Source organism: Aspergillus flavus, chromosome 6 (assembly GCF_009017415.1).
Source record: "Aspergillus flavus chromosome 6, complete sequence".
Taxonomy (NCBI): domain Eukaryota; kingdom Fungi; phylum Ascomycota; class Eurotiomycetes; order Eurotiales; family Aspergillaceae; genus Aspergillus; species Aspergillus flavus.
In genome coordinates this window covers 3994468-4018858 of record NC_092410.1, presented here as the reverse complement: position 1 = coordinate 4018858, position 24391 = coordinate 3994468, and the positions used below count along the sequence as shown (strand labels likewise).

General features: G+C 48.1%; 10 protein-coding genes across 10 annotated transcripts; 4 read left to right on the top strand and 6 right to left on the bottom strand.

The window, feature by feature from the left end:
- Positions 1-1563: 1563 nt before the first annotated feature.
- Positions 1564-2997, bottom strand: F9C07_2172420 (Alpha/Beta hydrolase protein). The gene has a single exon (XM_041286741.2). It carries the CDS (start codon positions 2757-2759, stop codon positions 1833-1835), a length of 927 nt encoding a protein of 308 aa, XP_041148491.1. The 5' UTR covers positions 2760-2997; the 3' UTR covers positions 1564-1832.
- Positions 2998-3088: 91 nt separating this feature from the next.
- On the top strand, positions 3089-4505 carry F9C07_2224026 (uncharacterized protein; the record flags this gene model as incomplete). The annotated part of the gene is made up of 4 exons (XM_071509747.1): positions 3089-3092; positions 3406-3495; positions 3550-3930; positions 3976-4505. 4 exons carry the CDS (start codon positions 3089-3091, stop codon positions 4374-4376), a joined length of 876 nt encoding a protein of 291 aa, XP_071368073.1. The 3' UTR covers positions 4377-4505.
- A 117-nt stretch (positions 4506-4622) lies between these two features.
- F9C07_2224025 (uncharacterized protein) lies at positions 4623-5852 on the bottom strand (the record flags this gene model as incomplete). Its single annotated transcript, XM_071509746.1, has 3 exons — positions 4623-5196; positions 5280-5575; positions 5655-5852. The coding sequence occupies 3 exons, from the start codon at positions 5850-5852 to the stop codon at positions 4623-4625; spliced, it is 1068 nt and encodes a 355-aa protein (XP_071368072.1).
- A 519-nt stretch (positions 5853-6371) lies between these two features.
- Positions 6372-9874, top strand: F9C07_2195588 (uncharacterized protein; the record flags this gene model as incomplete). Its single annotated transcript, XM_071509401.1, has 7 exons — positions 6372-6595; positions 6677-6879; positions 7434-7697; positions 7796-8138; positions 8210-8843; positions 8916-8997; positions 9082-9874. The coding sequence occupies 7 exons, from the start codon at positions 6372-6374 to the stop codon at positions 9468-9470; spliced, it is 2139 nt and encodes a 712-aa protein (XP_071368071.1). The 3' UTR covers positions 9471-9874.
- Positions 9875-11099: 1225 nt separating this feature from the next.
- F9C07_11448 (uncharacterized protein) lies at positions 11100-12335 on the bottom strand (the record flags this gene model as incomplete). The annotated part of the gene is made up of 3 exons (XM_041293630.2): positions 11100-11185; positions 11241-11284; positions 11341-12335. The coding sequence occupies 3 exons, from the start codon at positions 12333-12335 to the stop codon at positions 11100-11102; spliced, it is 1125 nt and encodes a 374-aa protein (XP_041148493.2).
- A 1554-nt stretch (positions 12336-13889) lies between these two features.
- F9C07_2286865 (uncharacterized protein) lies at positions 13890-15971 on the bottom strand. The gene has a single exon (XM_041286742.2). It carries the CDS (start codon positions 15828-15830, stop codon positions 14457-14459), a length of 1374 nt encoding a protein of 457 aa, XP_041148494.1. The 5' UTR covers positions 15831-15971; the 3' UTR covers positions 13890-14456.
- A 10-nt stretch (positions 15972-15981) lies between these two features.
- On the bottom strand, positions 15982-18533 carry F9C07_2286864 (uncharacterized protein). Its single transcript, XM_071510861.1, has 2 exons — positions 17551-18533; positions 15982-16622 (listed from the first exon to the last, which is right to left on the bottom strand). The coding sequence occupies exons 1-2, from the start codon at positions 17975-17977 to the stop codon at positions 16273-16275; spliced, it is 777 nt and encodes a 258-aa protein (XP_071368070.1). The 5' UTR covers positions 17978-18533; the 3' UTR covers positions 15982-16272.
- F9C07_2286863 (uncharacterized protein) lies at positions 18534-19711 on the top strand. The gene is made up of 2 exons (XM_071510860.1): positions 18534-18976; positions 19023-19711. Exons 1-2 carry the CDS (start codon positions 18622-18624, stop codon positions 19589-19591), a joined length of 924 nt encoding a protein of 307 aa, XP_071368069.1. The 5' UTR covers positions 18534-18621; the 3' UTR covers positions 19592-19711.
- On the top strand, positions 19712-21605 carry F9C07_2286862 (uncharacterized protein). The gene is made up of 3 exons (XM_071510859.1): positions 19712-20304; positions 20364-21184; positions 21265-21605. The coding sequence occupies exons 1-3, from the start codon at positions 19779-19781 to the stop codon at positions 21484-21486; spliced, it is 1569 nt and encodes a 522-aa protein (XP_071368068.1). The 5' UTR covers positions 19712-19778; the 3' UTR covers positions 21487-21605.
- A 77-nt stretch (positions 21606-21682) lies between these two features.
- On the bottom strand, positions 21683-23915 carry F9C07_2286861 (putative alpha-N-arabinofuranosidase A precursor; the record flags this gene model as incomplete). Its single annotated transcript, XM_041293632.2, has 3 exons — positions 21683-22738; positions 22825-23724; positions 23802-23915. The coding sequence occupies 3 exons, from the start codon at positions 23913-23915 to the stop codon at positions 21833-21835; spliced, it is 1920 nt and encodes a 639-aa protein (XP_041148497.1). The 3' UTR covers positions 21683-21832.
- Positions 23916-24391: the final 476 nt, after the last annotated feature.

Here is a 24391-nt window from a genome sequence, read left to right as displayed (position 1 = left end):
ACCCTAATGTTGACCCTAATGTTGACCCTAATGTTGACCCTAATGTTGACCCTAATGTTGACCCTAATGTTGACCCTAATGTTGACCCTAATGTTGACCCTAATGTTGACCCTAATGTTGACCCTAATGTTAAATAATAAAACTTCTATTAATATATATAATATTTTTAAATTATTTAATATAATAAAATTTTATAAATACTATATTTAATAAATTATCTATAGCTATAGATTAGTATTATAGATATTCTTTTTATTATTAAATAAAATCTAGATCTAGATCTATATTTTATTAACTATTTATTATACTATTATAATTATTATATTTATTTATTTAATTAATATAGAAATATATAGCTCTATTTTATTTTTATAGATATAAATATAATAGAACTTTATATATATTAAAAAGATCTATTATTAATAGATCATAATATATAATTACTGTAGCTTAGTTTTATTTTATATTTACTATTTATAATTTATTTATTTATAATAGAAATATTAAAATTAGCTATAGATCTAGTACTAATATTTTTATATATTTTTAAATATTTAATTAATATATTAATATTATAAATAGTTCTAGTAATATATTAATCTATTAAAATAAATAGATAATCTAGCTAATATTTAGTTAATTCTATAGAGAATCTTAATCTTTATCCTCTCTATTAGTAGAATAATCTATAGTTATTAAAATTACTAGATAATAAGATTTAATTTATTTAGTTATATACTAGTGATAATTCTTAAGTACTACGGGATAGTTAAGATCGGGATTAAGATAATAAAGATTAATAGTTAAGAGATTCTATTAACTATAGTTAATTTTAATTAAATTTTTTATTTTAATTTTTAATCACGATAATATATTATTCTATATAATTAACTTTTTATAAATTAGATAGTAAATATAGTTAAGATTAATAAATAATCTAGCTAAAAATAACCTCTATCGAATTGGGAAATCTATTAATAGTCTATAGAAAAAGTGTAATTCTAATATATATTGACTCTAATCCAGCCCGCCCGTAAACCAGGCCGTGCCCCAATTCCAACGCACTATCTTGCTCCACCCCTTCTGGACTAGATAACTGGTTGTAGAGTCCTTGGACGGATACCCAGGCGTAACAGTCTTCTTTATTTTCCAACTAGGTTTTAAAATAGATTACTATTACTTTACTAAGATCTACACCGCCATAATTACTATAGCCGGCGGCCTAGAGTGCTTTATAGCTGAACAACGTGTTGGATATTAAAAAGTGGTCGATAAGCATTGGGGGTGGGTCAAGCAATAACTTTGAAGGTGGCTGCGAGGATGTAAGGAGTTCGGCGAAATATAGAGATTTAGAAGTTGTTCTGACATGGAGATGCGAATGCCACCTTGATTCCCATGCAGAAATTTTCTATATGGAAAGCTGTTGAAAGGTAAACATGGCGATGCTACCAAGTCGGACCGGCCGCCGCCGCTCCGACTTACATAGCTTACATATTCGGGCCGAATTAATGAACTGGCCATTCTTAACATGTGACGATAAACATTTAAATTAATAGGCCTCTCAGCAAATTGAACTCCGGAGGAACTAAAATCAGCGAAAAGGAAGAAGATAAACCTGTAGCCTGCGCAACATGTGGAAACTGGGAAATAGATCTGCATGGGGTCATTTTGGAGGTTTAGTATAATAAAGACACCGGCGTTTCCGTACTGGTTGTTTATATCAAGCCAAGATTAGGCCGGAGGACATGGTAATTGCATAGTTATATCATGACGTAGGACAGATGTGAAACAATTTTGCACTGAGGAATGAACAAACCCCCGTGCGTCCTTCTCTACAATGTTTTGGAGAACCAATCTTTCGCATGTGCCGCTGCGATGTTGGTATCTGCGCGGTCCGAATACAAGCTCATATGACTGACACCAGGCAAAATCTCGACCCGTTTACCCGGAGCCGGAATCTGGTTAAAGGCTTGTATTTCCAAGTCCCAGGCCGTGATGTTGTCTCCCTCGGCGACAATCATCATCACACGGGTGTTGAGAATACGATCAAGAAAAGGCGAAACGCTGTAATTCAACAGCAGCTCGGCGGATTCCATCGTGCTCCAGTGCTCGTGCAAGGGAGCCTCGCCTTGCTTCACTTGCATAAAGACCTCGTGGACACGAGGGTAAGGCCAGACAGAGAGCTCATCATACGGCGTCGGGGACGCCATTGCAATCGTGCCGTCATTGCCCCCATTGTTGCCAGCAGATGAGGTTATTACACGTTGTCTTCGATCTGCGAGGATCGCTGCCTGAAGATCCGCGAAGCGGCGCTCCCCATGCGCGCGGCGCAGGTTGTTGTAGCCATCGACAACCGGGACAATGCTGACAATTGACTTGATACGCGGGTCGATCGCGGCGAGAATTAGAACATGGCCACCGCTGTACGAGATGCCCAGGCAGCCCAGCCGCGAGGCATCCACATCATCGCGGCTTTCAGCGTAGGTCAAGGCGTTACGATAATCGGAGATCTGCTGCCACGGATCGAGATGCTGGCGGCGGGCGCCTGAGCTCTCGCCGAACCCGGCGTAATCGAAGGCAAGGACTTGTACTCCTTCCTCGTTCACGATCTTGGCTATGTGCGGAAGGACGATTTCTTTGGTGTAGCACCATCCGCCGGCACAGATTACAGTGGGCAGTTTACCCTCGGCACGGTCGGGACGGAAGAGGATACCGGCGAGGGTTTCCCCATCGCTTGAGAAGTTGACGTTGGAATGCATAATAAAGCACGATGGTAGGGCGTTATATAAGGATTATGGTAAGCAGTACAGAGGATGAGTATTTTCTGATAGAGATGCGGCGCACGTTTGACGTCCTTTATACCCTTCTTGCTTAGTTTAGACACACCATTTCCTGATTCTCAGGCCACTCGACCACTACCACCTCCAGGGCAGCAAACCTTGACATTCGTCGCATAACTTTGATTTTCACTATCAAGGAGACTTTCTTGTGGTACCACTGAAAGTGCCCCCGGGGATGGATTCGGCCCGACTCGGTAGTCGGGGGAAGATAATATGTACATCGCCGAAAATGGACATCGGTCGCGAGGATGAGTAGCCTGTGATCTCACTGAACATCCCGTGATACCTAATTAAATTGCAGGTGATGGGAGGCTGTGCTTAAGGTGGCTGCGGCTCACAGTTTCAAGCAAAGCATTGCTGTCTGTGCTGTGCTCCTAAGCCCAAGGCTCAAACTCTATTCATCAAAATGCATTCATAGCGTTACTACCCGGCGGCCCTCTACAGCCGAAGATTCATTCTAGGATTTTTGACACTTGATTGAGTTCTTTTTCCCTTTTCGCAACTTCCTTGACACGCTGCGCTCCCTCGGCCTGGTCACCCACCTACTGTCAAATCAATATGATAGCTTCGCAACAACCGCCATTCGCCGCGCAGAGGGGTTTCACGGCAATAACAGATCGGGTCTATATTCACCATGTATGCGACGAATCGCCCAGTCCACCGCTTGCTGAGGGACAAGAATCGACGTCGGTCGTGATATTCGGATGAGGCGACACCTCGCTCAAACATGTCTCGAAATATAGCGATGGCTACCACGAGATCTTCCCTCACGCCAAAATCGTCATCGTGCTCTCACGTACCATACAAGCAGTAACCCAGAGACATGAATCCAGAATCGAAGCTATGATGCCCGTCATTGACATAGTATTTCCAACCCGATGTACCTTTAGGGAAACATCAGTGCTACTGCTAAGGGTGATGGGAATAAGAATATACCAGAGCATCCAGAGCGAGAGCGAATCCTACTCTACGCAATGTCGAATAGCAGGCGCCATTCTCCTTGCCGCCACGCTAGTCGCGTATCAGTGTCGCCAGGGCATTGATCGAAAATTCCCCATCTCAATGTTAGTGTGCGATTCAACGCCTGGTGGTTTGGATTTCGCTACGCAGGTGGGCCGCTAGTCATGGGCGATAGCCGTGGGAATATTCTCATCGAGGTCCCTCCCCACGTGGCTGCCATTCATCACGGTTACCCAGGTTCAGGCCGTTGTATACATGGTACTGTGGGCGAACTGGACCTGGGAGAAAATCTGCAGAATTGAACCGTCAGGTATATGGGCGAGTCGAGTTATCAACGACCTTGCTGTTGTGCCCGTCGAGTCCCACAGGCTCTATATGTACTCGAGGGAAGACGAAATAATCTGGTGGGAAGACTTAGTGCAAGCTGCTGATGAGGCAAAAGCTCTAGGCTACCGCGCTGAACTGCGGGTGTTTGAGGGATTACCGCATGTCGGACATATGAGGCTGCATCCGGAGCAGTACTGGAAGGCGGTTTTTGAGCGCTTGGGAGGACGCTCATTCGAAGCGGAGCGCTGAAACGGAGCGAGGGGAGACCGCAGATTAATATCAGCGGGAATGCAATAAGCATTGGGCCACTATATGTATGATTGTTGCTTTTGTTTAGTTAGGGTTGCCACTCAGGCCTCTAGAAATATGACTGGTCGAGGACATATCATTGAAGTTGCTCTTAGCACGAGAATTGGGGTCGCAACAGGATGAAGAGAACCTCTTGAACCGAGCATGCCGCTCCATAATTCGCACTATAATCTACAAGCGATGGAATCAAACATCGGAGAAAGACCTATCGGAAAATTCCAATTGGTCCGAGTGCGTACAATGATATGTCGACGGAGGAAAAGGCAAGATGGACCGTTTCAAATGCGTATGAGCCAACGAACTATCACTAGAACTCGAACCTGAACCCCCATTCTGCCTTCCCCGTCGACAAGCGAGGTTCTCATGACGTTTCCTCAGGCCCTCTCTCGCCACCACCCGGAGACTCGGGACGGACGAACAGAGGATACCGATATGGAGCTCAAGTGCCGACAGAATCCAGATCGGACAAGCAACCCACGGCTCGTCATAGGTGTGGAAAAGCCCGAAGATATAGTTAGACTTTAATGCTCCGCAAACGCAGATGAGCATACCCAGAAGGAACATGCCTAGCACACCAATGCGCCTCTTAGTCGGTAAGTTCAGTTGCCAGACAATGGGTCCAGGAAGTAGCATCACCCAAAAGTCTAGGATTGTCATCACCGTACTTCCGCTGAAGATAAGTACCTCGCGGCTCGCACAGTGGTGTGGATAGGAAGGGCGGAATGACGGAGGGTTGAAGTCGTAGGCGGCTTTGAATGGACTGTGGGATCAAAATTTCCTCCAGTGAGCAAATATACGGAGACAACAAGGCGAACCAGCACTTTTGACTCGAATAACACGAACCTGCACCGAAATACTAGGCCGAGGATGTAGGCAATATATAGCCCAATCGCAAAGAGAATCGTCGCATGGATGACGCGAATGTAAAGTCTCCAATGCAGATGCTGTATAAGACGTCTATAGAAGACAAGAAATGATACTCTCACCAAGGTAGACGCCGAACAGAAAAGAACGAAAGTGATAGTGGCCAACACGTTTGACGGACGATACATCTTTGGAGGTAGATCCCACACATGCCTGTCGAGTAGATACTCCCATTTGCTTAGCAAGACGGCGATAGTGACGCCGGTAGTTGGAAGCTACATAGATTGGAAGGTGAGCGAGTGCGCCTCGCTGGGAAGCTAGACGGCTGGGCTTTCTTTAATCGGCTGGACTAACCATTGCAAGGCCAACGAGAGTATCTTCTGCACAAATGGCATGTGAGATTCTAATCTTTGCATAGAATCGAAGACACAGAACAATACCCGCCAGGGTGTAGAAGGTAAACACGATGATTGGTAAAGTGGGTCCTCTGGTCTCCGGATTTGCGGCTGGGGCTGGCCAGCTGTCCACGATATTCGGAGGAATCGAAATCATAGCAAGTTATATGATGTACTCTTTCCCATATGTCTCAATTCTTAGAGGCTCGGGGATTCATGCTTGTTGAACCTGTTTCAAGGATAATGTGAAGAACAGCACATTTTATAGACCAGTAGCCCCATGGCATAAATATCTCCTTTGCGGAGAATTGCCTTCATTAGGGGTATTCTAGACCACAGCCGAAGTTACTTGGCGTTTAAAGTTTGATTTTGGTGGCGACAGCATGGTAGATTCCCCTGTTTCAGTGAGGATGGGGTTAGCTTCAACTGTGAGAGTGAAACCCCTGGTTTGCTGACCGCTAGCGAAAGACTAAATGATATTTTACTGTCCCTCTGAGCAATGGGATTGTAGGGCTTTGAGTTCCTTTTATTTGCCTCCACGCGGTGCCACGGTCGCGCTTGAGAGGGAAGCCAGGTCGAACCAGGATTTTCCCACTGAAGGGAGGTTGAGGGTTGTTTGAAGGGCAAGATTATGTATTGGTACATGTGATTCGGCCCGAATCTCTCTAATGTCTTGATGTCAGCCCCGAACCAACTGCAGGGAGTTGCTCGGCAAAAAGATATCTCGGTATTCGTAGACGTCCTCAGATCCTCTCGCCCTGAAATTCATGGCTCGGTCCGATTAGCAGCGATAGAAGAGCACCGAATACCGGATAATGGATGCCTCCGAAACCCAAGAGAAAAGACAGAGACAAGCAAGCGCTGGGAATCGCTCGTCAATTACTGCATGTTTGCGATGTCGTACGCAGAAGGTAATCACAGCTCTGGTCTTTTCCCTACTTTGATATGCCTAATTTGCTGATATTAATCCTACATATTTAGCTCAAGTGTGGCCGTGAGCGCCCCGGGTGTGCTCGATGCCAGCGAGTCGACGCGACATGTTCCTATCCGTCGCCCCCGAATCGTCGGGGCCCACGCCCACGTCCGCAACGTGCTCGGCTTGCAGCAAGGGCAACTGAACGCACTCATCCGCTGGGACATACTCGTTCTTGGCGAACACCCTTTCAGCAGCCTTACAGCGATCCGTCATCGCCGTTGCAACAGACCTCATCTTTGAGGGCTGAACCGCAGGGCCAGACCAGTATCTCTCAAGGCCAAAGCGCGATCCCAAGTCCCGTTAGGCTTAATGCGGATCTTGAAGGGATACCGCTTCCTCCCAGCGACACTGTGGTAGATGACGCATCCGTAGTGCTAGCTACAGGAACGCCTGTATTGCTCAATGTACACGCTGAGTTGACTCGTGCAGCTTGATAACAGAGATCCTTGGGCTGATTCCTGATTTTGTATCTTCATAGTCTTATCCAAATCAGCTACGGACGATGAGCTCCATCGCAAAACCAACAGACTCAGCACGTACCCCAGACCAAGACCAGCCACCCCTACCTCCAACTGCCCTTTGTCTCGCACTACTCGAGCTCTACTTTACGCGCATCTATAATGCGTCTCTATTATTCCACAAACCTGTTTTATTTCAACAATATCTAGAGCAGGAGCTTCATGGCGCTCTTCTTAGAGCCATGCTAGCGTTAGCAACACTGTAGGTTCTATTGTGGTCCATGCTACCGTTCCTTTCTACTAGAGAATTTCTTTGCTTACCATGATATCTCCAGGTTCCTTCAACCCTGCGATTCAGACAATGAAAATGAAAATATTGGAGATAATGCGGAATTGAAAGTCCTGAGTATATACCACTCCTCTGGTCTTCCATGGGCGAGAGCTGCATTGAAGGAAGCTATGGTTGCGGCCGTGGACAGGCCATCTCTCATGATAATTCAAGCGCTTGTGTGCCTTCAACACTATTGGTTCGGGATTGGCCAGCCTTATCAGGGCAATCTCTGTCTTGGTAAGTTTCTATCCGTCGATTACAGCAGATAACCAACTCCACGCGATGCTGGCGATATGTGCCTAATGGGGAACTACAACGGTAACAAATTCATATAGCATTAGCGTCTCACGCGTGCCACCTTCTTGGATATAACAAGAAGTTCCGCAATGGTGTCGTCGATCTTGATCAGGATCTGAGCCTTGAATCGGAGCTCACCCGGCGATGTTTCTGGGCCTGCTGGACATCAACATGCATCGTCATGGAGCCAGAGCCATATGTCAAATCCTCCTGGCAGGAAGTCGCCATGGTTCCGCTTCCTGGGGTAATTCGATCCACGCCGTCTGGTTACAGGATAATTCTGGGCGAAATAATGGATGAGAATTGGAATACGAGCGTCCTGCCGCACGGGACAAACCCCCTCTCAGTTCAGGCGATCTTGATTAAAATGGCAGGTGTCTGGTAAGTCAGCAGAACTACCTCGCTATCCCAGAGATATGGCGAACACCAACTAATTAGGCGGTACTTGCCAGGGCAAAGGTACAATTGCTGTGCAAAGGCAATAAAAGCGGTTCTATACTCTTGGAAAGATTTGAGTCCGGACTGAAACTATCTCAAATAGCAACCGCACTATTTGACGATGCAAAGCCTTATAGAAACTCCGATTCACATCCCCATCTCGAGAGTAACTATAACCGCGCTCAGACGCCCCAAGACCAACAAGACCTGCTCATCATGCACGATGCCCTCTATCACCAGTGCCAAATCAGCATCCATTCAATGATCGTGCCCTTATTCTCGGGCATCGCGGATGAAGACACCTCGGAGAAAACAGTAGAGGCAGCCGACCGGAGGCAAAGCGCAAGAACTGTTGCAGAACACGCTGATTTACTACGTCGCCTATTAGAACCGTATCTCTCCGGGCAGCGTCATGTTTCATTTCTACCTCCTCTTGTCAGCTATGCGGCGTTTGTCGTTGGTATTGTTCTTCTTCTCATGGAAATTTCATGCCCAAGCCGAAGCAGTGGAATCAACGTGAATGGATTGGGCGTCGAAACCTGTGGGAATGGCAATGAGAATGGACAAAGCTGCAGATTAAGCGCCGTGCAATCGATATTGAATCTACTTGATATCCAGAGGGTTTATTGGAGGGCATTACAGCGCCCGGTAAGACTTTCCTGGTCTCTCGGGGTTGTCGACTGTCTGGAATTTTGCAGAGTGTTGACAACTGGCTCTTAGTGGGAAATCTTGCATACTGCACTGCAAGGAGAATTTCAGAAGCACTCAACACGGAATCTACATCAACAGGCGAATATTGGAAGTATGTTAGCTAAACCAGAAACCTCCAGCAACGTGCCATATGGAGAGAAAAACAGGATTTGATAACTAATATGCATCTATCCAGGTAATCGCCCGCAAGCAGGCAATGATAAAGAAAATCCCCACATGTCCGCACCAGGATATTGTCAAGTGACAGAGCCACCAAATGATCAGCCACGTCCTGTTGCTAGTATGGTGAATGACCCCGCAGAAGACCGACCATTGTCGGTAGTTCAACCGATCTCTCGTTTGGCTACTAATGTTAACGACAATGGTTTCGAGGCAGCAGCAAGTGAAGCAGAAGCAAGTGAAGCAGAAGCAAATGCGATCGATCCGTTGTTTAGTGGGGTTAATGTCGATGGACCCCAGGACTATGATTGGTATAACCTGTCTTTTGTGGAGGCTGGATTTGAGCAATTTGCTGGTCTTGAACTCTCGGCTTTGTTTCAACACGGGTGGCAGACATTTGGGTAGTTACATCTGCGAAGGTTAGGTGGTAATGCTTACATGGGATCTTGAAGAACACAGGGGGTTTTTACTTCAGGCAGGACCAGAGAGTCCAGTGCCGCAAGCTCCCAGGCTGACGTTGTTCGATAGCGTGGAAGTGCTGCCCCTACGCAGACATCTCTCTTTAGAGCTGGGGCTATCTCGTAGCACACATCTCACCTCCGGAGCGCACATATTAGTTATAATGTAGAATTGTCCATTGCTGACCTTCCTAGAGCATTTGCTGGCGTGTGAATGCACAGATATTCTCATACATGCACTGCCTGGGGAGACCACTCGGATGTATTCACACGGGGGAGGCTATTGTTTTTCTACGTATTCCAACAGATCCCACCGTACTTCAGTACCACTTGTGCATCTCGAACCATGACGTGCAGACAGGCGACGAACGCCGTCTTCACCGGACTGCTATGGGCCAGATGCGTGCATTCACCTTCTAAGCACTGGCTGCGAAGCTCCATCTCAAGATGGCATGATGCAGCATATAAGAACCTTTCAACCTGGGAAGTCGAGTACTCGAATGTCTTGCGTGATATCCCTGTCTTCGGGCAGGTGGGTTATTCCCAGGTTAAGTGGTCAAGCGAAATCATTGCGCATATGTGATATCAGGTACTGAACACCGACTATATAGAGAGGGTGGAACAATGTGCAAGTCGATAATATGGGTATTCGCTCTCTGGGCATTGGATCGGGGTGGGGGAAATGTAGCACGCGTTGTGCTGGTCGGCCCTGACAATGGTCAACTGGTCATTGCATATACATATCTTGCTTCCAAAACGTGAGCGTCGTAGCCTCGGCTGTCTAGACGGGTACTATAGTTGAATCCTATCGATTCGTGCTACATACGCCCCACGCCGTCGCATAGTCCGCTGATATAGAAACCATACCGCTCACTAGCCAGAGATAGAGTGCGTTCCGTAGAGTAGACTCGATAAACGTGCGCGACCATGCCGTCCTGCGCGGCTGGAAAATGTATGGCGAGCGATAGTCATTCGCGGGGACCTAGATGAAGGGCCACTCACCGGAGGTTATTGTTAGTTACACCGTAATCGAGGTGGGTCCCGACAGGATTAGCTTGACAAGCGTCACAGTTTCATAGGGTTAAGCCCGATCAAAGTTCGTTTGCTTGCCGCGTCCATGGTAGAAAATATGTCCTCGTGTTCGAACGCGGCGACAATGAGCTCCTTAGCCACTGCGTGCCATAATTTGTTTGATCATCGACAATGCCCAGATACCCGCGAAATTCTGGATCAGCGACAACTCTGGTCGCTATAGCCGAAACTTGCCTCGGTTGGCACGCCCGGACGTGTTATACCATCAAGATAAGTTTGGACCGATAGTCTTTACTGGCCCTGGAATCATGCTAACACGAGACTACAGTTTCCGGGAAGATTGTCTATGGGGCTGTTACGAAAGCCGTCTCTACTTTTGCCGCCGCGTCAGGGGTGGCGAAGCGACATAGTTTGCTTTTACAGTATGCTCATCTCAAGAACACACTTTCACAAGTCAAATATGGCCTAGTAACAGCAGTATTGATAGTGATCGTGTATGTAAGGAACTAAGCTGGAGTATCATGTCTGACGGTTTGAGGGTTGATTATCCTTCAAAAGCGGCACGTTTCTTCACTTCTGGAAAAACCCATTCGCCTCCAATGAGAGCTTGTGCTGGACCATAAAAACGAACTGGTTGACCAGGAATCAGATGAAGGTTGTTCATGGAACCTTGGGTGCAACTTACGGCTGATCGATATCTCTCCTCCGCCGGGTGGTGCAGGGAGCCAGCTGTATATGCTCAGCATCTTTGACCGTATGATAGAAAGTAACTAGGAAAGACGTACTTGGAAGTCCAGTTTTTTGGTGGCTCGATATCCGCCGGCTGAAGCAAGATCTGAAAGCTTGCGTTCTTAGAGTCGGTGCCGTATACCGGAGCGCCATCCGCATAGGTAAGATTGGATCGGTCGCCCAATGCGTACCGTTCAAGGGGATTTGCCACCAAATATTGTTCCTCGTTGTATACAGTGATGCTCCAAAATCCCTGTTTAGTAAGGGGAGGTTTGCCAACAAACGTAATCATATACGCTTCCTTGGGTCCCAATGTAAGGGCAAACTTCTTTGTTTCCGGTTCATGGTACGTTGGATAGAGAGCCTCCGTAGCGTCCAGGGCCAGATAGCCATACCGGGCCAGAAAAGACCGCATCTTGTAGTCTAAGTTATAATCCCCCTGTGCGGATGGAGCCAGCCCAAGCCAGCCATGTTTTAGGTCCCTAATATTCTTGGGGAGATAAGCGTGTGCACTAACTGCGGCCTCTGCCATCTGTGCCAGGTGAGTCAAATTAGCTCCCACAGGCTTGGAATAGCCGTCCTGAATACCGGCCTTGAGAAGCATTGTGTCGACACGCGAAACATCAGAGACATTGCGCGGCGGGTTATGTGGTGTAAAACGCGCTGTCATTTGCATGATACGCATGGGAAGGTCGCGGGCAAGCGAGGCATTCAGCATTGCAGTCGTCAGCTTCGGCGCGCACGGCTTCGCCTGGTACCCTCCAGGTACCGTATAGAGCAAAGTATGGTTTTGGAAGGTGTGAACCATCTCCAAATCATTTTGTCTCACGAGTATGCGGGCGTCGACAGCCCCATATGGCGTAGGGGCGTTGATTAAGCCTTGATACCCGTCACATTCAGGACGCTCAGATTTCCCTCCACAATATGTGATACCCGGCTCCTCACCCACACCGAAGGCATATCGGACACGATACTTGCCCGGGGGACTCTTGGTAGTAGAACCGAGATTGGCATAGTTGTTACCATACCTATTATAGTATCGTGTGAGCATTCATTGATGACAAATGGGCGAGCGTGGCAAGGCGACCTACACATCATAAAAAGGGCACACCCAATATCGGTCTGTGATATTGGGGATTTCGAACACCAAATCCGCGTGTGACATGTCTAGTATGCTGTGAGAGTACAGGGTGTCCACGTTTGGACGCACCACACTCTTCCGCCCTGGATTTGCAAGCTGTCGCTGGTGGTGGATGCTGTTGGTCCCATGCTCTGACACAATAGGAAGGGCTAGTTCCGAGTACGCAATAAGGGGATATCCGTACTGAAAGAGGTTTTCAGCAAGTGATTTTCACTTAGGAAGGGTAGAACGCACGATCAACGAGAATTCTGTTGCCTCATTCAGGGTTGCATCACCCGTGCCTGTAGGAGATCTGGCAAATGTAGTTAGCAGTAAGGCCAGAAAGGCCGTCGCCGTCATCAAAAAAAACATTCTGTGGAGGTTCGACAAACTATGGTTTTCCTTACTGGAGGCCATAGGCTGGTGCTCTTATATTGATCATAGATATGGGCTTACCGAGGCATCTAGTCGGTTATGCTAGTTACCTCAGAGGATTATTAATACGCTTAGTGTAGAGACACAAGACGTAGGATGCTCACCACCTACAGTTTCCTTTTTAGGTGTCACTACCCAAACAAAATATTAAACCATAACTCCACTCTCACCGGCTCGGAACTCGATCTGATTTGCTTGATTCACCAGGTGGGGTCTAATCTGCCTGTCGATCGATCGAAAGGCTATCGGCGGCCGGAGCAACGTTATTGAATGGAGCAGAGCAGAGCAGAACTTCGTCACTCGCGTACGACACTCTTGTAGATCATCATTAAAGCTATCTATGCACCCGTTCAAGCACGTTGAACACAATCGATGAAGGGAGGCGTACTTTAGGACACAACGATACTAGCGCGGCTGGGCCCGTTATACCACATAAATCGAAGTGTTCCAAACCGTAATTCTATGAGACTGCTCAGCTCTGTGTACGGAGAAGCTTTAGCAAACGGACGCACATTGCTTTTCTGATCGGACGGACTAGGACAGGCGGTTACGCTACGAACGATATAGCGCCAGCCTGACCGGATGTCAATGCTGGCAGTCAAGCCAGGCCGCGGGGCGATAGGAAAGCTCTCATCCAGACAGACCAGACGGCAGGGACTTTTAGGGTTGCTACAGTGCTACTTTATGACTGAACTCTTAGCGTGGATCAACCCTATATGCAAACATACCATAATCAACGAATCCCAAGCGGTGAAGTGTAGGGCCATCAGATAATAGCGAGAGGAACTGCTTCCATAAAGTCTAAACTGGAGACGGTTTGCAGTCATCACAGTAATGTTGTTCTTATGGTAACTGGAAAAACCTTGGCAGCCATTTTGGCTTCTCTTTCGATAGTGGCGTCCCCATCGGCTGGCCTCCAACCTAACAGAATTTGAGGAAGATGGTGAAGGGTAACGTATTATAAAACAAGAATGGAGAGGAACTAGGAAATGAATTATATGTTCAAGTAATGTCGATGAGATCCTCACTACACCTGCATTACGTAGTATTGCTGTTAGCCAACGCTGGGAAAGTGAGATATTCAAGGTATTTATGTTATCAATTATCGTCACGATCTACCCTTGAAGTAGTAAATTCAGGCATAGTACCACGAAATGCAGCTTTTGAGCATGTCATTACATGTCTCAAAGATAACTTTTAGATGACAGTGACGAATAGGAGGACATAGCCCACTTTTACATCACAAACAATGCCCTGAAATCCAAGTGGAACATTCTCAGTGGCCTTCCACGCCTCTTCACGCATCCCATTGTCCTTATTAAACGTCGGTTTCAAGATGTCTGGGTTTGTTCATTTTGTCACACGAGGGTGTTAATGTCCTCGTACCCTAAAATAAGCTCAACAGGGACTTTTGGGCAATGCATCAGCAGCCTAAGCTCCAAACATCGCAAGTACTTGAGACTATACGATATATACACATGGATGGCCACTAAACTGCGCTAGGGTCATATGCACGATATCCGCCACATTGGCCAGCATTCTTGCCCTGCTTTTCACCGGAATGACGGCGATCAAGTAATACACAAGTATCTTTCCAGCCGTCTGATCCAACAACAATCAGAGCAATATATGGTCCACATTCGGATACTGGTCGAACAGGTTGAAGACGTTTCGATCTTCACCGCAATCACGTGATATCCACACTCCGGCCAACAACTCGCGCAGATGTTGAACATACGGGTAGAAGGCGGCTCCACGCACTCTCGAAATGAGAAAATGAATCCGCTCCCTCTCGGAGATGCAGGTGGCTTCAACCCCTGCCATTACTAAGGGGAGGACCGCGTGAGGTGGACACTGCCCTGTAATAGAGAGGCAGCGCTCCAAGTCGGCTGCGATTGCCTTAGCGAGTGTTCCTGCCCTTTCGTCTTCTTGTCCAAGCGGGTATTGAAGTCGATGTAGAATTAATAATGCGACCGTACGATATACGTACGCCTGTGATAGCAAGGTTGTGATTTCTGGCTTCGACTTCCCTGTAGACGAGAATTGATCCGGCAAGCATGGCTCCCAGCATTCGATGTCTGCGCGCAAGTTGTTTATGAAGCTTTCTGACAATGTGTGCGGGCTGGCCATGCGTAATGATGATCCCACTACACATACTTTGTACAAAATTGGCAAAAGCTGACAGCAGATACCGGCGGACCGGTGGACGAGTCCCAGGCTCCATACTTGGCATTCAAGCATGGGAACCTGTCGGCGGAATAGACAATGAGTCGTGTCCATAAACTGCAAACCAAGTAACTCCATACAAGAAGTAGCGTCGTCGGCCAGAATATCTGACCAAAGCTGAACCAATGCGAGGGTAAAGCGGCAGATTGTGCTGGCTGTGTGCCCGCCGATGAGACGCTGGAAAGAAATTAGAGTGAGTCCCAGTACCAGGAAATTACAAGCCTCCTTGACACGGCCAACGCGAGCTTCACGCAGCAGTTGAAGGCCCTTGGCGCATCTGTGTAGATCGGAATCACTGGCAGCAAGCTGTCGCATGGTAGCGCGCTTAAAAGCTCCAGCGACAGCCTGATATGGCTCCATCAGCAGTGCAGGGGCATCAAGGACGTGAGAACATAACGTCTGTTGCATATACAAGCCTAGAGAGGGGCCAACAGAGAACAATAGGCAAATTTCAGCAATGGCAGGGACAGGGATTCCGGCTAGGAGGATGACCTGACTAGTGGGCACGGGGGCTCTTCGGCCGTTTTCTGACACGTAATTTAGAGCATCGTCCGTCTTGCGTGGTGAAAAAGCGGAAGCAGCTTGGAAAGGTGCATCAGTGGTCAGAGTCGCCGTCCTAACATGGCGCATTTCATATAGATGCTTTTGTAAGAAGGTGCAGGTGTGGCGCAGGCGAGCGCAGCGGTAGCATGCGTTGTTAGAAACACCTGGCAAGCAACGGGATTTGATGGCGCGACAACGGTCGCAAGCTGCGCGACGGGCCATTGTGGGCAATAGAGGTAGAAATGTTCTATGAAATAAACTGAAACGAATATATTGAAGAAAGGGGGGAAGGAACCCGAACTCAGTAAACTGAATGTTGGGCGCAGGGACCTCACTTCTCTTACCGGTCACGGATTAGCGTCGGACGCATTCCCCGCGTTCTGATCCTACTCTATCTGGACACGAAAACTTCAGCGAGATTAGTCAGATCCAGACTCCGAAGGGTTTCGTTACTTGTTCTGCTTTTCTTCCATAACTTCGGATGTATGGCGGTCGGTTGGCCATTACTTTGCGGGTCTTCCTTGCTTGCAGCAGCTTCCAGGACTTCCTTTGTGACTGTGAGCTAATCGCCGAATGTGCCACAAAGTAAGGCCATGGTATCTGTTTTTCCTCTTTTGCAGCAGCTTTGGGCATTTCCTCCGTGACCTGAATCCGATGACCATATTTATTGAGAAGGATAGCGATTGTATCTCCGCCGAACGTGTCCCTGATTAAAGCGGTTAATGTGTCCGACATAAAATCTCTCTAAGCCCCCTTTTAAAAGCACAGTCATCAACCCCTCTCCACTTTCTAGATTGTTTGATGCAGCTCTGACCACTTTCTCGGTGATCGAAATCTCTTCTACTCGCCTCTCTAGCAAAGTTATAATAAGGATCGTTTCTTTGCTCGTGTTTCCAGCAGCAGCACTGACTATATTTTCAGTGATGGATAGGCCCTCTCCGTAGTCGTCCAACATCAAGCTCAGTGCTTTGAACCTGTTTATCTCGTTACTTGCTGCCCGTATCGCTCTCGCTTCTATTCCGTGATTGTAATCCCATTTCATATTAGTGGAATTAAACCTCGCTTTGTAAATATGGCTCACTATTTTGATTGCGTGCTTTCAAGGTGAATATATTAGGTACTTAGCAGAGTAAGTAGACAGATCTCAATCCTCCGTGGTGTGAAGTTGTTCCCTGGGACTGGGCGGGGTAGCCTGAGCATGGCTGGGTAAGAGATTGACTAGGGGTTGAGTCAATAGACTAGAGTAGCTGTTGGATTCGTACGGATGCCTGGGGAGAAATGTGATTACTGAGTAGAGTGGTACGGGTAACCCGAAAAACCTGACCTGAACCCGCCCCAACCTAGCTCCCAGTTCGAGTGTATCAACTAAGTCCGGCTAGAAGCCAGTGGCTGCCCACCAGGTGAACAGGGATGACTTGGGATAAGTCTGTTTGGAGCAGAGTGAGCAGTCGCCCCTTGAGCACATTCTATCAGATTAGTAAGGAGTCAACCACTGGGCACAATCTATCTAATGCCATGAAGGTAGCAGGCCAGCAAAGAGCAGTGTATTAGATTTTTTTTCGTTCTGTTTAATCCATAGGCGAATATCTATTCCTAGCCCGGCTCTGGTTCAAGGCGAATCAGGGGAGTGTTCTTCGTATTCCACGATCAGCTCTACGGGCAGTTAAGAAAGTCCCCATTATTCCCATGGCGCATTACTCCACAGAACTTGACCAGCGTTTCTTTCTTCTTTTCCTTGACCTCGAAGACAATGCGATCTGGGAGATCTGTCACAGCTTGTCCACCATAAACATTACCAGGGCTGTCCTTGTCCAGAGGAAACTCCATCTTGTTATTTCCACAGTGAAACGGCAATTCCTCATTATTGCCAAAATAATGCGGGTAGTTTCCTAAGCGACAGTGAGCAAGGCAGTCAACCATGCAATATACAAAAATCACTCACTGGCTCCGATTTGTTTACCATCATTGGCATACTGTGCTGCCTGGATAAACGCCTTCTGAAGCTGCCCCGAAGAGTATTCCACTGGCTTTGCGTATCTGTCGGTCTTGGGGCAGGTATGCGACTTGTCAGGCTTTGCGCCAATCTTCAGCGTTTTGGAACGCTTCACAATGTCGCTTTCGAGTTCCTCGTAGAACACACCCGGTGGGTCGGATCCCTCCGAGAGGACGGCCGCATCGGCGACTGCAGGCTGAGGATAGGCATTTGCAATCTGAGCGACTAAGGCGCCGGCCAGAAGGGCATTAATAGCAAAAGTGTAGATGAAGGAAGGCATCATGGATAGATGTGCCAGGTCAGAATCGCGAGAATGGCTTGGCAAGCGAGGCTGTTCTGTTGAGATGAGGTAGTTGTGCGCTGTCTGGGAGAACATAGCAGAACATCATCGTGCCTTTATATCTTGAGTTCGACCCCCTGGTGTAAGGTGAGAAAATAGGTCTATATGCAAGGTGATCATAAACGGCGGTTCAATATAGTGGTCCATGTTAGATGTAGACCAGGGTCGAGATACATGGTGAGATTATGGCAGGGATTAGGGTAAGACGGTGCAACTAAGGGCGTACAGCGACTTTAGCAGGCTCAGGAAGACGGAACATCCCCCATGGGAACTTCATGAGGGTTGGCACTTTAGCCATATAGCGATAAGAGCAACACTGGACTCAAGTGCAAATCTTTAGCCGTTTAGATGATAGGGTTGGGCATACACTAGGATACATGCCAAGGCTCTATGTACCCGCCTAGGGCTGGAGTTTCATAAGGCAGAATAATTATATGGCAGTCATCGTGGGGTCCGAATCCGGAAAGCAGTCCGATTACCATTCATTTTGGTTGCATTGCTTCAGCAGGCTGCGCTGTCAAATCAGCCTTGGAGGAAATTTCCGCCCCACTCGGGGCTTAAGAGCAGGGATGCGATAAATTCATGAATCATCCCCATGCTGACACGCTCTTGTTCCTCTTTCCTACCCACCTCCTCCTTTCCCTTCTTTCCATGTCTCCCAGAGCAGAATCGACAACACCATGCACAACCCGATCAGGAATCCTGAATATGAAGCCTTTTTCAAGGCCAAGAGCGAGCATGATTGGCCTCCTCCGGCCCATATGATTGACGCGCTCCGATCTCTCCTGACCGACCCTTCTCTTCCCGCATCGGAAGCAGCCAAACGGGCTGCGTCGCTTTACATCGAACAGTCCGATCCGAATCCAGATTACACCTCACTTTGGCCGCTTCTCTACGACGCGGTTGAGAAGTTTACCGAACAGAATGACCGGCTGCTTGACTTTCTGGTCGAGTTCCAGAGGCTTCCCGATCATAACGGGGCTTTCCACAAGCTGAATGGACTCAGTGAATATTTGGTGGAATTTGTCTTCGACTGTACGTCTTGCCGCAATTTCATGGGTTATAGCAGCTAATTGGGTAGATGTGGATCACCCGTTCTATGATACTCAACGGGACCAAAAGCGTCAAGGCTGGGTCAATATCAATGCCTTCACGGCCAAGCTCCATAATACCGGCATTCGTCCGGAGGGCCGCGGCCAGCTCCGTCACGGAAGTTGGGTCCTGAGGAAGACACTGGAGAAGGCCCCATGGGAAGTATTCCATCATAAGGACATCGAGGAATATCTGGAATGGTTGCAGGACGGGTACGTGGAGGATTATGAGGGCGAACTGGACGAGGAGTACAACGACAAACGTGATCACTTTCTCGAGGAAATTGACATCAGAACCCTCAACGGATGGATACCGGGTGCAGCACAATGGATCATCCTCTGTGGAAAAGAGATCTACGGGATGGAGGGCTCCCTGGGGAAGGAGTGGCCCACGAAGTGGACTGGACAAGAGGGATGGTCGAAGCAGCGATGGGCATTCTGGAGAGAAAGGTTTGAATGGGCCAGCACGGTGACTGCTCTAGACCGAAAGACACGACAGCTTGCCCGGCAAATGGTAGATGAAATGAGACGAATTGAAGGGGAAGACACCCGGCAATAGAGGAAGGATCATCCATGTGGTTGTTTAATAAGTTAGGGTTTGGAATGAATTTTTGATATTAAATGGTTACTTATCCCAATCCGGCAAAGTATGAGAAAACCACTTAATTGCGGGGGAAACCGTACAGTCTCTTCCACAACTCTCCGACTACCGCCATTTGATATTATATATTACACTTCCACTCAGGATGAGATCGTGTCTACAATGTCGAGATGCTAAGCGCAAGTGTGTCCCCACCAAGGATCAATCATGTACCCGCTGTCTGCGCCTTCATCTTGGATGTTCCCACTCGCAGTCCAAGCGAGCCGCTGAGCCCAGGAAACTCATCCCCAACCTCCCCGCGGAGTCGCAAGATGGGCCCAGCAGGCTAGAGGATTTTCTGTCCGACGATTCCTCCGTTGCGCTGCTCGTGGAGGAGTATCTGTCCAAGATTCACGGTCGGCCCCATAGCATTTTTCATACGGGGTGTTTGTGGAGGGACATTCGCGACCGACGCATCAGTAAGGCTTTGCTTCTAGCGATCTGCGCCATGGGGGCCCATGTCTCCAGTCGGCCAGATCTACGATCTCTCTACCCTATGCTCACCACCGAGTCGAAACGGTTACTCAAGGTCGATCTGGAGCGTGTGTGTCTGGAGAATGTTCAAACCTGCATTTTAGTCGCCAACCTATGCGTGGCACATGGAAATCCCTCGTCGGAGTTTTTGTTCTTTCGTAGGTTTGCCCAGTTACATGCGCATACTGTGTCAATGTTTCATCTAACGTGGCACTAGGGACAGCAATTGCCATGATGCAACTGATAAGACCATTCACTCACCAAGACAGTAGCAACGCAGTCTCACAGGAGCTCTGGATCCGAATCTGGTGGGCTCTTTTTGCCGCGGACAATTGGTGCTCTTCGAGTCTGGGCTTCCCTCGCCAGATGAAGGACTGGCCTCGGCCTGACCGATCGCCTATGGATGAAAACATATTTGCTGGCATGGCTCCAGAGGAAGCATTGCAGGATCTGAATGAACCATGTCAGAACCCTGGTCTGTGGGCACACATGGCCACGCTACATGAGATTTTTGGTCCAATCCAGGAACTCAATTGGCTCGCTGCCACCAATAAAGAACTACAGCCAAGTCAAATGGAACTCGATACAGAGAATCTCGCCCAACTACTAGATGACTGGCAAAAGGCACTCCCAGAGGAGGTTCAACTGACAGATCCGAACCTCGTCGGGCACAGCAAGCGAGGCACCGGGGGCATCTTCATGGGCCTCCACCTTGCCTTTCATCACTATGCTACATTACTCTTCTACCAGTATCTGGATCCAAAGTCCGCACTGACAATACGTGGTCGACAGTTTGCAGCTCGATGCAAACACCATGCGCTTAGTTATAGTACATGGCTTGCCCGTGGGAGAAGGCAATCAGGATGCGAGGCCGTGTATCCAACTGTCGGCCATATGGCCATCGTCTCCTCTTCCGTTCTTCTTCACACCCTCCTATTTGGAGAAGAAGAGGAAATTGCACAGTCCCATGATTGCCTCAAAGCAAATTTCGAGGCACTACTCGAGCTGAAAGAGTACTGGCCTAATGTGAACACCATGGTGAATGACCCCTTTACTCATTCTAGGGAGCCGTCCCTTTTGTTCACATACGTTTACGTCTGGCTAACGGTTTGCGTAAGATTGATCGGTTGATGGAATTTCAAAATAATTGCCTTCTCCTCTCTCATCACCATCAGACCCATCGTCTTGATCGTTGGATGGTGCGATTTCTTCTTGAGTACGCCCTACCACTTGATGACAAGGTAATCGCCTCACCCACGGCCTCGGAAATGGAAATTATCTCTGCGCAGGCACAATTATTCTCTCGAAAAGGTCGCCTGCCGGAGTTTGGAACCGGCTAGGACGTTCTATTTGCCGGCACATCTTAGAGACATTGTCACGACTAAATCATGCCGCCATATGAGTAGAATGCTTGCACACTTATCTTGATTCTAACACCTTATAGACAATATTTGGGATAAAAACCATCCCATTCGACTACCTAAAAATGTCCGGGAACTGGAGGTGTCTATATAGGGTAATTTATCAAGTGAATAAAATGTCCTCTAACAGTTCCGCTTTGCAGCCTTGTGTCGTCAGAAGCCAGGGCGGCGTCCAGCTCCACTTTAGAAGTAGACGAGATGTGGCTCACCTCCATCACGCTAGAAGACAATTACTTGTTTATGTGCCATCCTTCATCCGGATTACCTAGACAACCAGAATAGCAATTTCATAAGGATTGCTGAAACTGACAGAGAAATTGCCACCAGACCCAGACAAGGTTGTGGTGGTGATGACACTGCTTTCACCTCCCAAGGACGGCAAATTATTGACGCTTGTGGAATTCGGCGCAGTAAGAGAGATCAAAGTAGCAGTGGACTTCGACGAGCCCTCGACATTGACCACCACGGCATTAGACGATCCGGTCTCCCCATTATAATTGACGAGCTTGAGGATAGTGGAAGAACTGTTGGCCGTTGCGGACCAGTAGACAGGGCCAAATCCCCCATCCGTGACGGTAACTGGTAGAGTTCTCGTGCCCATGTTCTCCGCGAACAGCTTTTGGACATAGTAACTGATGGTGTAGAGAATCTCGTTGGCGGTATGCTTTATAACAGCCACTGTCTCCGGCTCTTCATTGTAGTTCTTGATCAATGCACCGTAGGCAGAGCCGACAACGACATCGGAGTTTCTTTCGCAGCCTAAGAGAAATATGGCCTCTGCACAGGACATGCCCAGGGTCTGAGCACCAGCTTCACCTTTGTTAGAGCCAGTGTTAGTTGCTGCGTACTCGTTGATGAAGACAGGGTATTCGCGGCTGGCATGGTCGAAGGTACCAAAAAGAGACTCAAAGTAGTTTTCATTGCCGTAGACATGGAGATCTACTGAGCTGCCTTTGGTTGTCACTGGACTTGGATTGATAGTCGAGATGAGATTGATGGATGGGTATGCAGCATGGATGGCGTTGTAAAACGCCTTAAACCGGTATGAATTGTAGGATTTGGTGCCCCCATTCAAATAGTCTTCATTGCCAATTTCAATCCAATTGATGGCAAAAGGTGAGGGAAAGCCCATTGCTGCTCGCCTAGCTCCGTAAGTAGTCGATTGGTCTCCCTGATCTAGTTAGCGATGTCGACATTCTCAAGTCCTGATCCGCATGTGTAGGCGTAGACGAATATTATAGGCAGCGGTCAACTTACCAACAGGAACTCCAATTCATCCATGACTGAGTCCACGTATGGTTGCAGATCAGCTTCAGCCACGGCCTCGCCGTTGAGGTAGAATCCAGCCCAGATGCCTAGCATCACCTCGAGGCCCAGATCACCTGCCATCTGCATCATCTCGAGAAGCCCAAATCCATCGGTATTGATATCACCCCAAGTACCTGGACGGCCTGGGCGGTCAGTGAGTGAACCGATAGTTCCGTTCCACCTCCAATAATAGGGAGAACCATTGCCTTCCATGTTATTTCCACCGGGCAGTCGGACATATTTCATGTTCATGTTGCGCAGCGCATCAGCCAGGTCTTCACGCACGCCATTGTCGCGGTTCTGAAACGTCTGCTGGAATAAGCTGAGAATGTTAAAGTACACGCTCTGCCCAGCTAGCTTTGATCCATCAAGCGTGAAATAAAACGTGTTGTTAGCATCGGACGCAGTTTGGCTCGGCTTGAAGCTCGACGAATAACTCTGTACCCATCCATCAGATGGGGTCTGGTCGATATTGATGCTTGTTGAACCGAGAACCTGGTCGGTCGTATTGCTATAGAAGAAGCAGTCAACAATGCCAGAGTAATTGCCTCGGATATAGAGACTGGTGATATAATCCTTGCTTGCGTCGACATTGAAGCCCCAGAAGCCTTCGTTGTAGAATCCTACGGTACCCGTCGTCCCTGCGGGCACGTCCATGCGCAGCTGGTAGGGGAGACTGGAGGAAAGAACGGGCGAGGATGTGTCGATAGCCAGCGAGACCCCTCCGATTGGATTCCAATAGTCCGTATTACGGTCCAGACTTGCAGCCCCATTAGATGAGGATCCTTGGAAGGCTCGATTGCGAATCATCTCCCCATAGAGACCACCGTCGCCGGAGTGATAGATGTCCTGTGGGTGATCAGCGCCTATTTCAACATTGTGAAGATAATAATGAATATGACCATCAGGAGGAATTAACGACTAACCTCATACAAAAGCCCGTAGAGAAGAGAACTGGACTGGTTTCCACCAGACGAGGCGACATCGAGTGTCAACGCCGCCACGCCAGCGGCGAGCGATAAAACGGTAGACAGAATCATCTCGAGAGAGATTATCGCAGGAATCAGGTGCAATCAGTTTGACAGAACGCTGGATTTGATTTAAGGACATGTAGAGGTCGTGGGACTAGCTCTATATATACATGTTTGTGGAGACCCTCCCCGCATGGTCTGATGCACCTGAGAGACCGTGTAGTTCTAGAGCATAGAGGCCTAGCGAGACACTACCCCAACATTGGCCAGTATTGTCAAATATTCGGTGAGAGCTGTTCCGAAGAGTCTTCCAAGGATGCAGTCACCAGGTCCACTCCCCCGCAGTGCTCTGGATCCACTGTCCGGGGCATTGAGGAAAGGCAAATCAAGAATAAAATAAGGGGTAAACTCATTAGAGACTTGGCCTCTCCTAAAACCGGAAATCACCGAGTGGGATGCGACCCCTGCAGAAGACTGGGAATACTCTCGTCCAACGACTTTCACTGCATTGTCTTGTTTGGATATCAACATTGAAACTAGTCTGA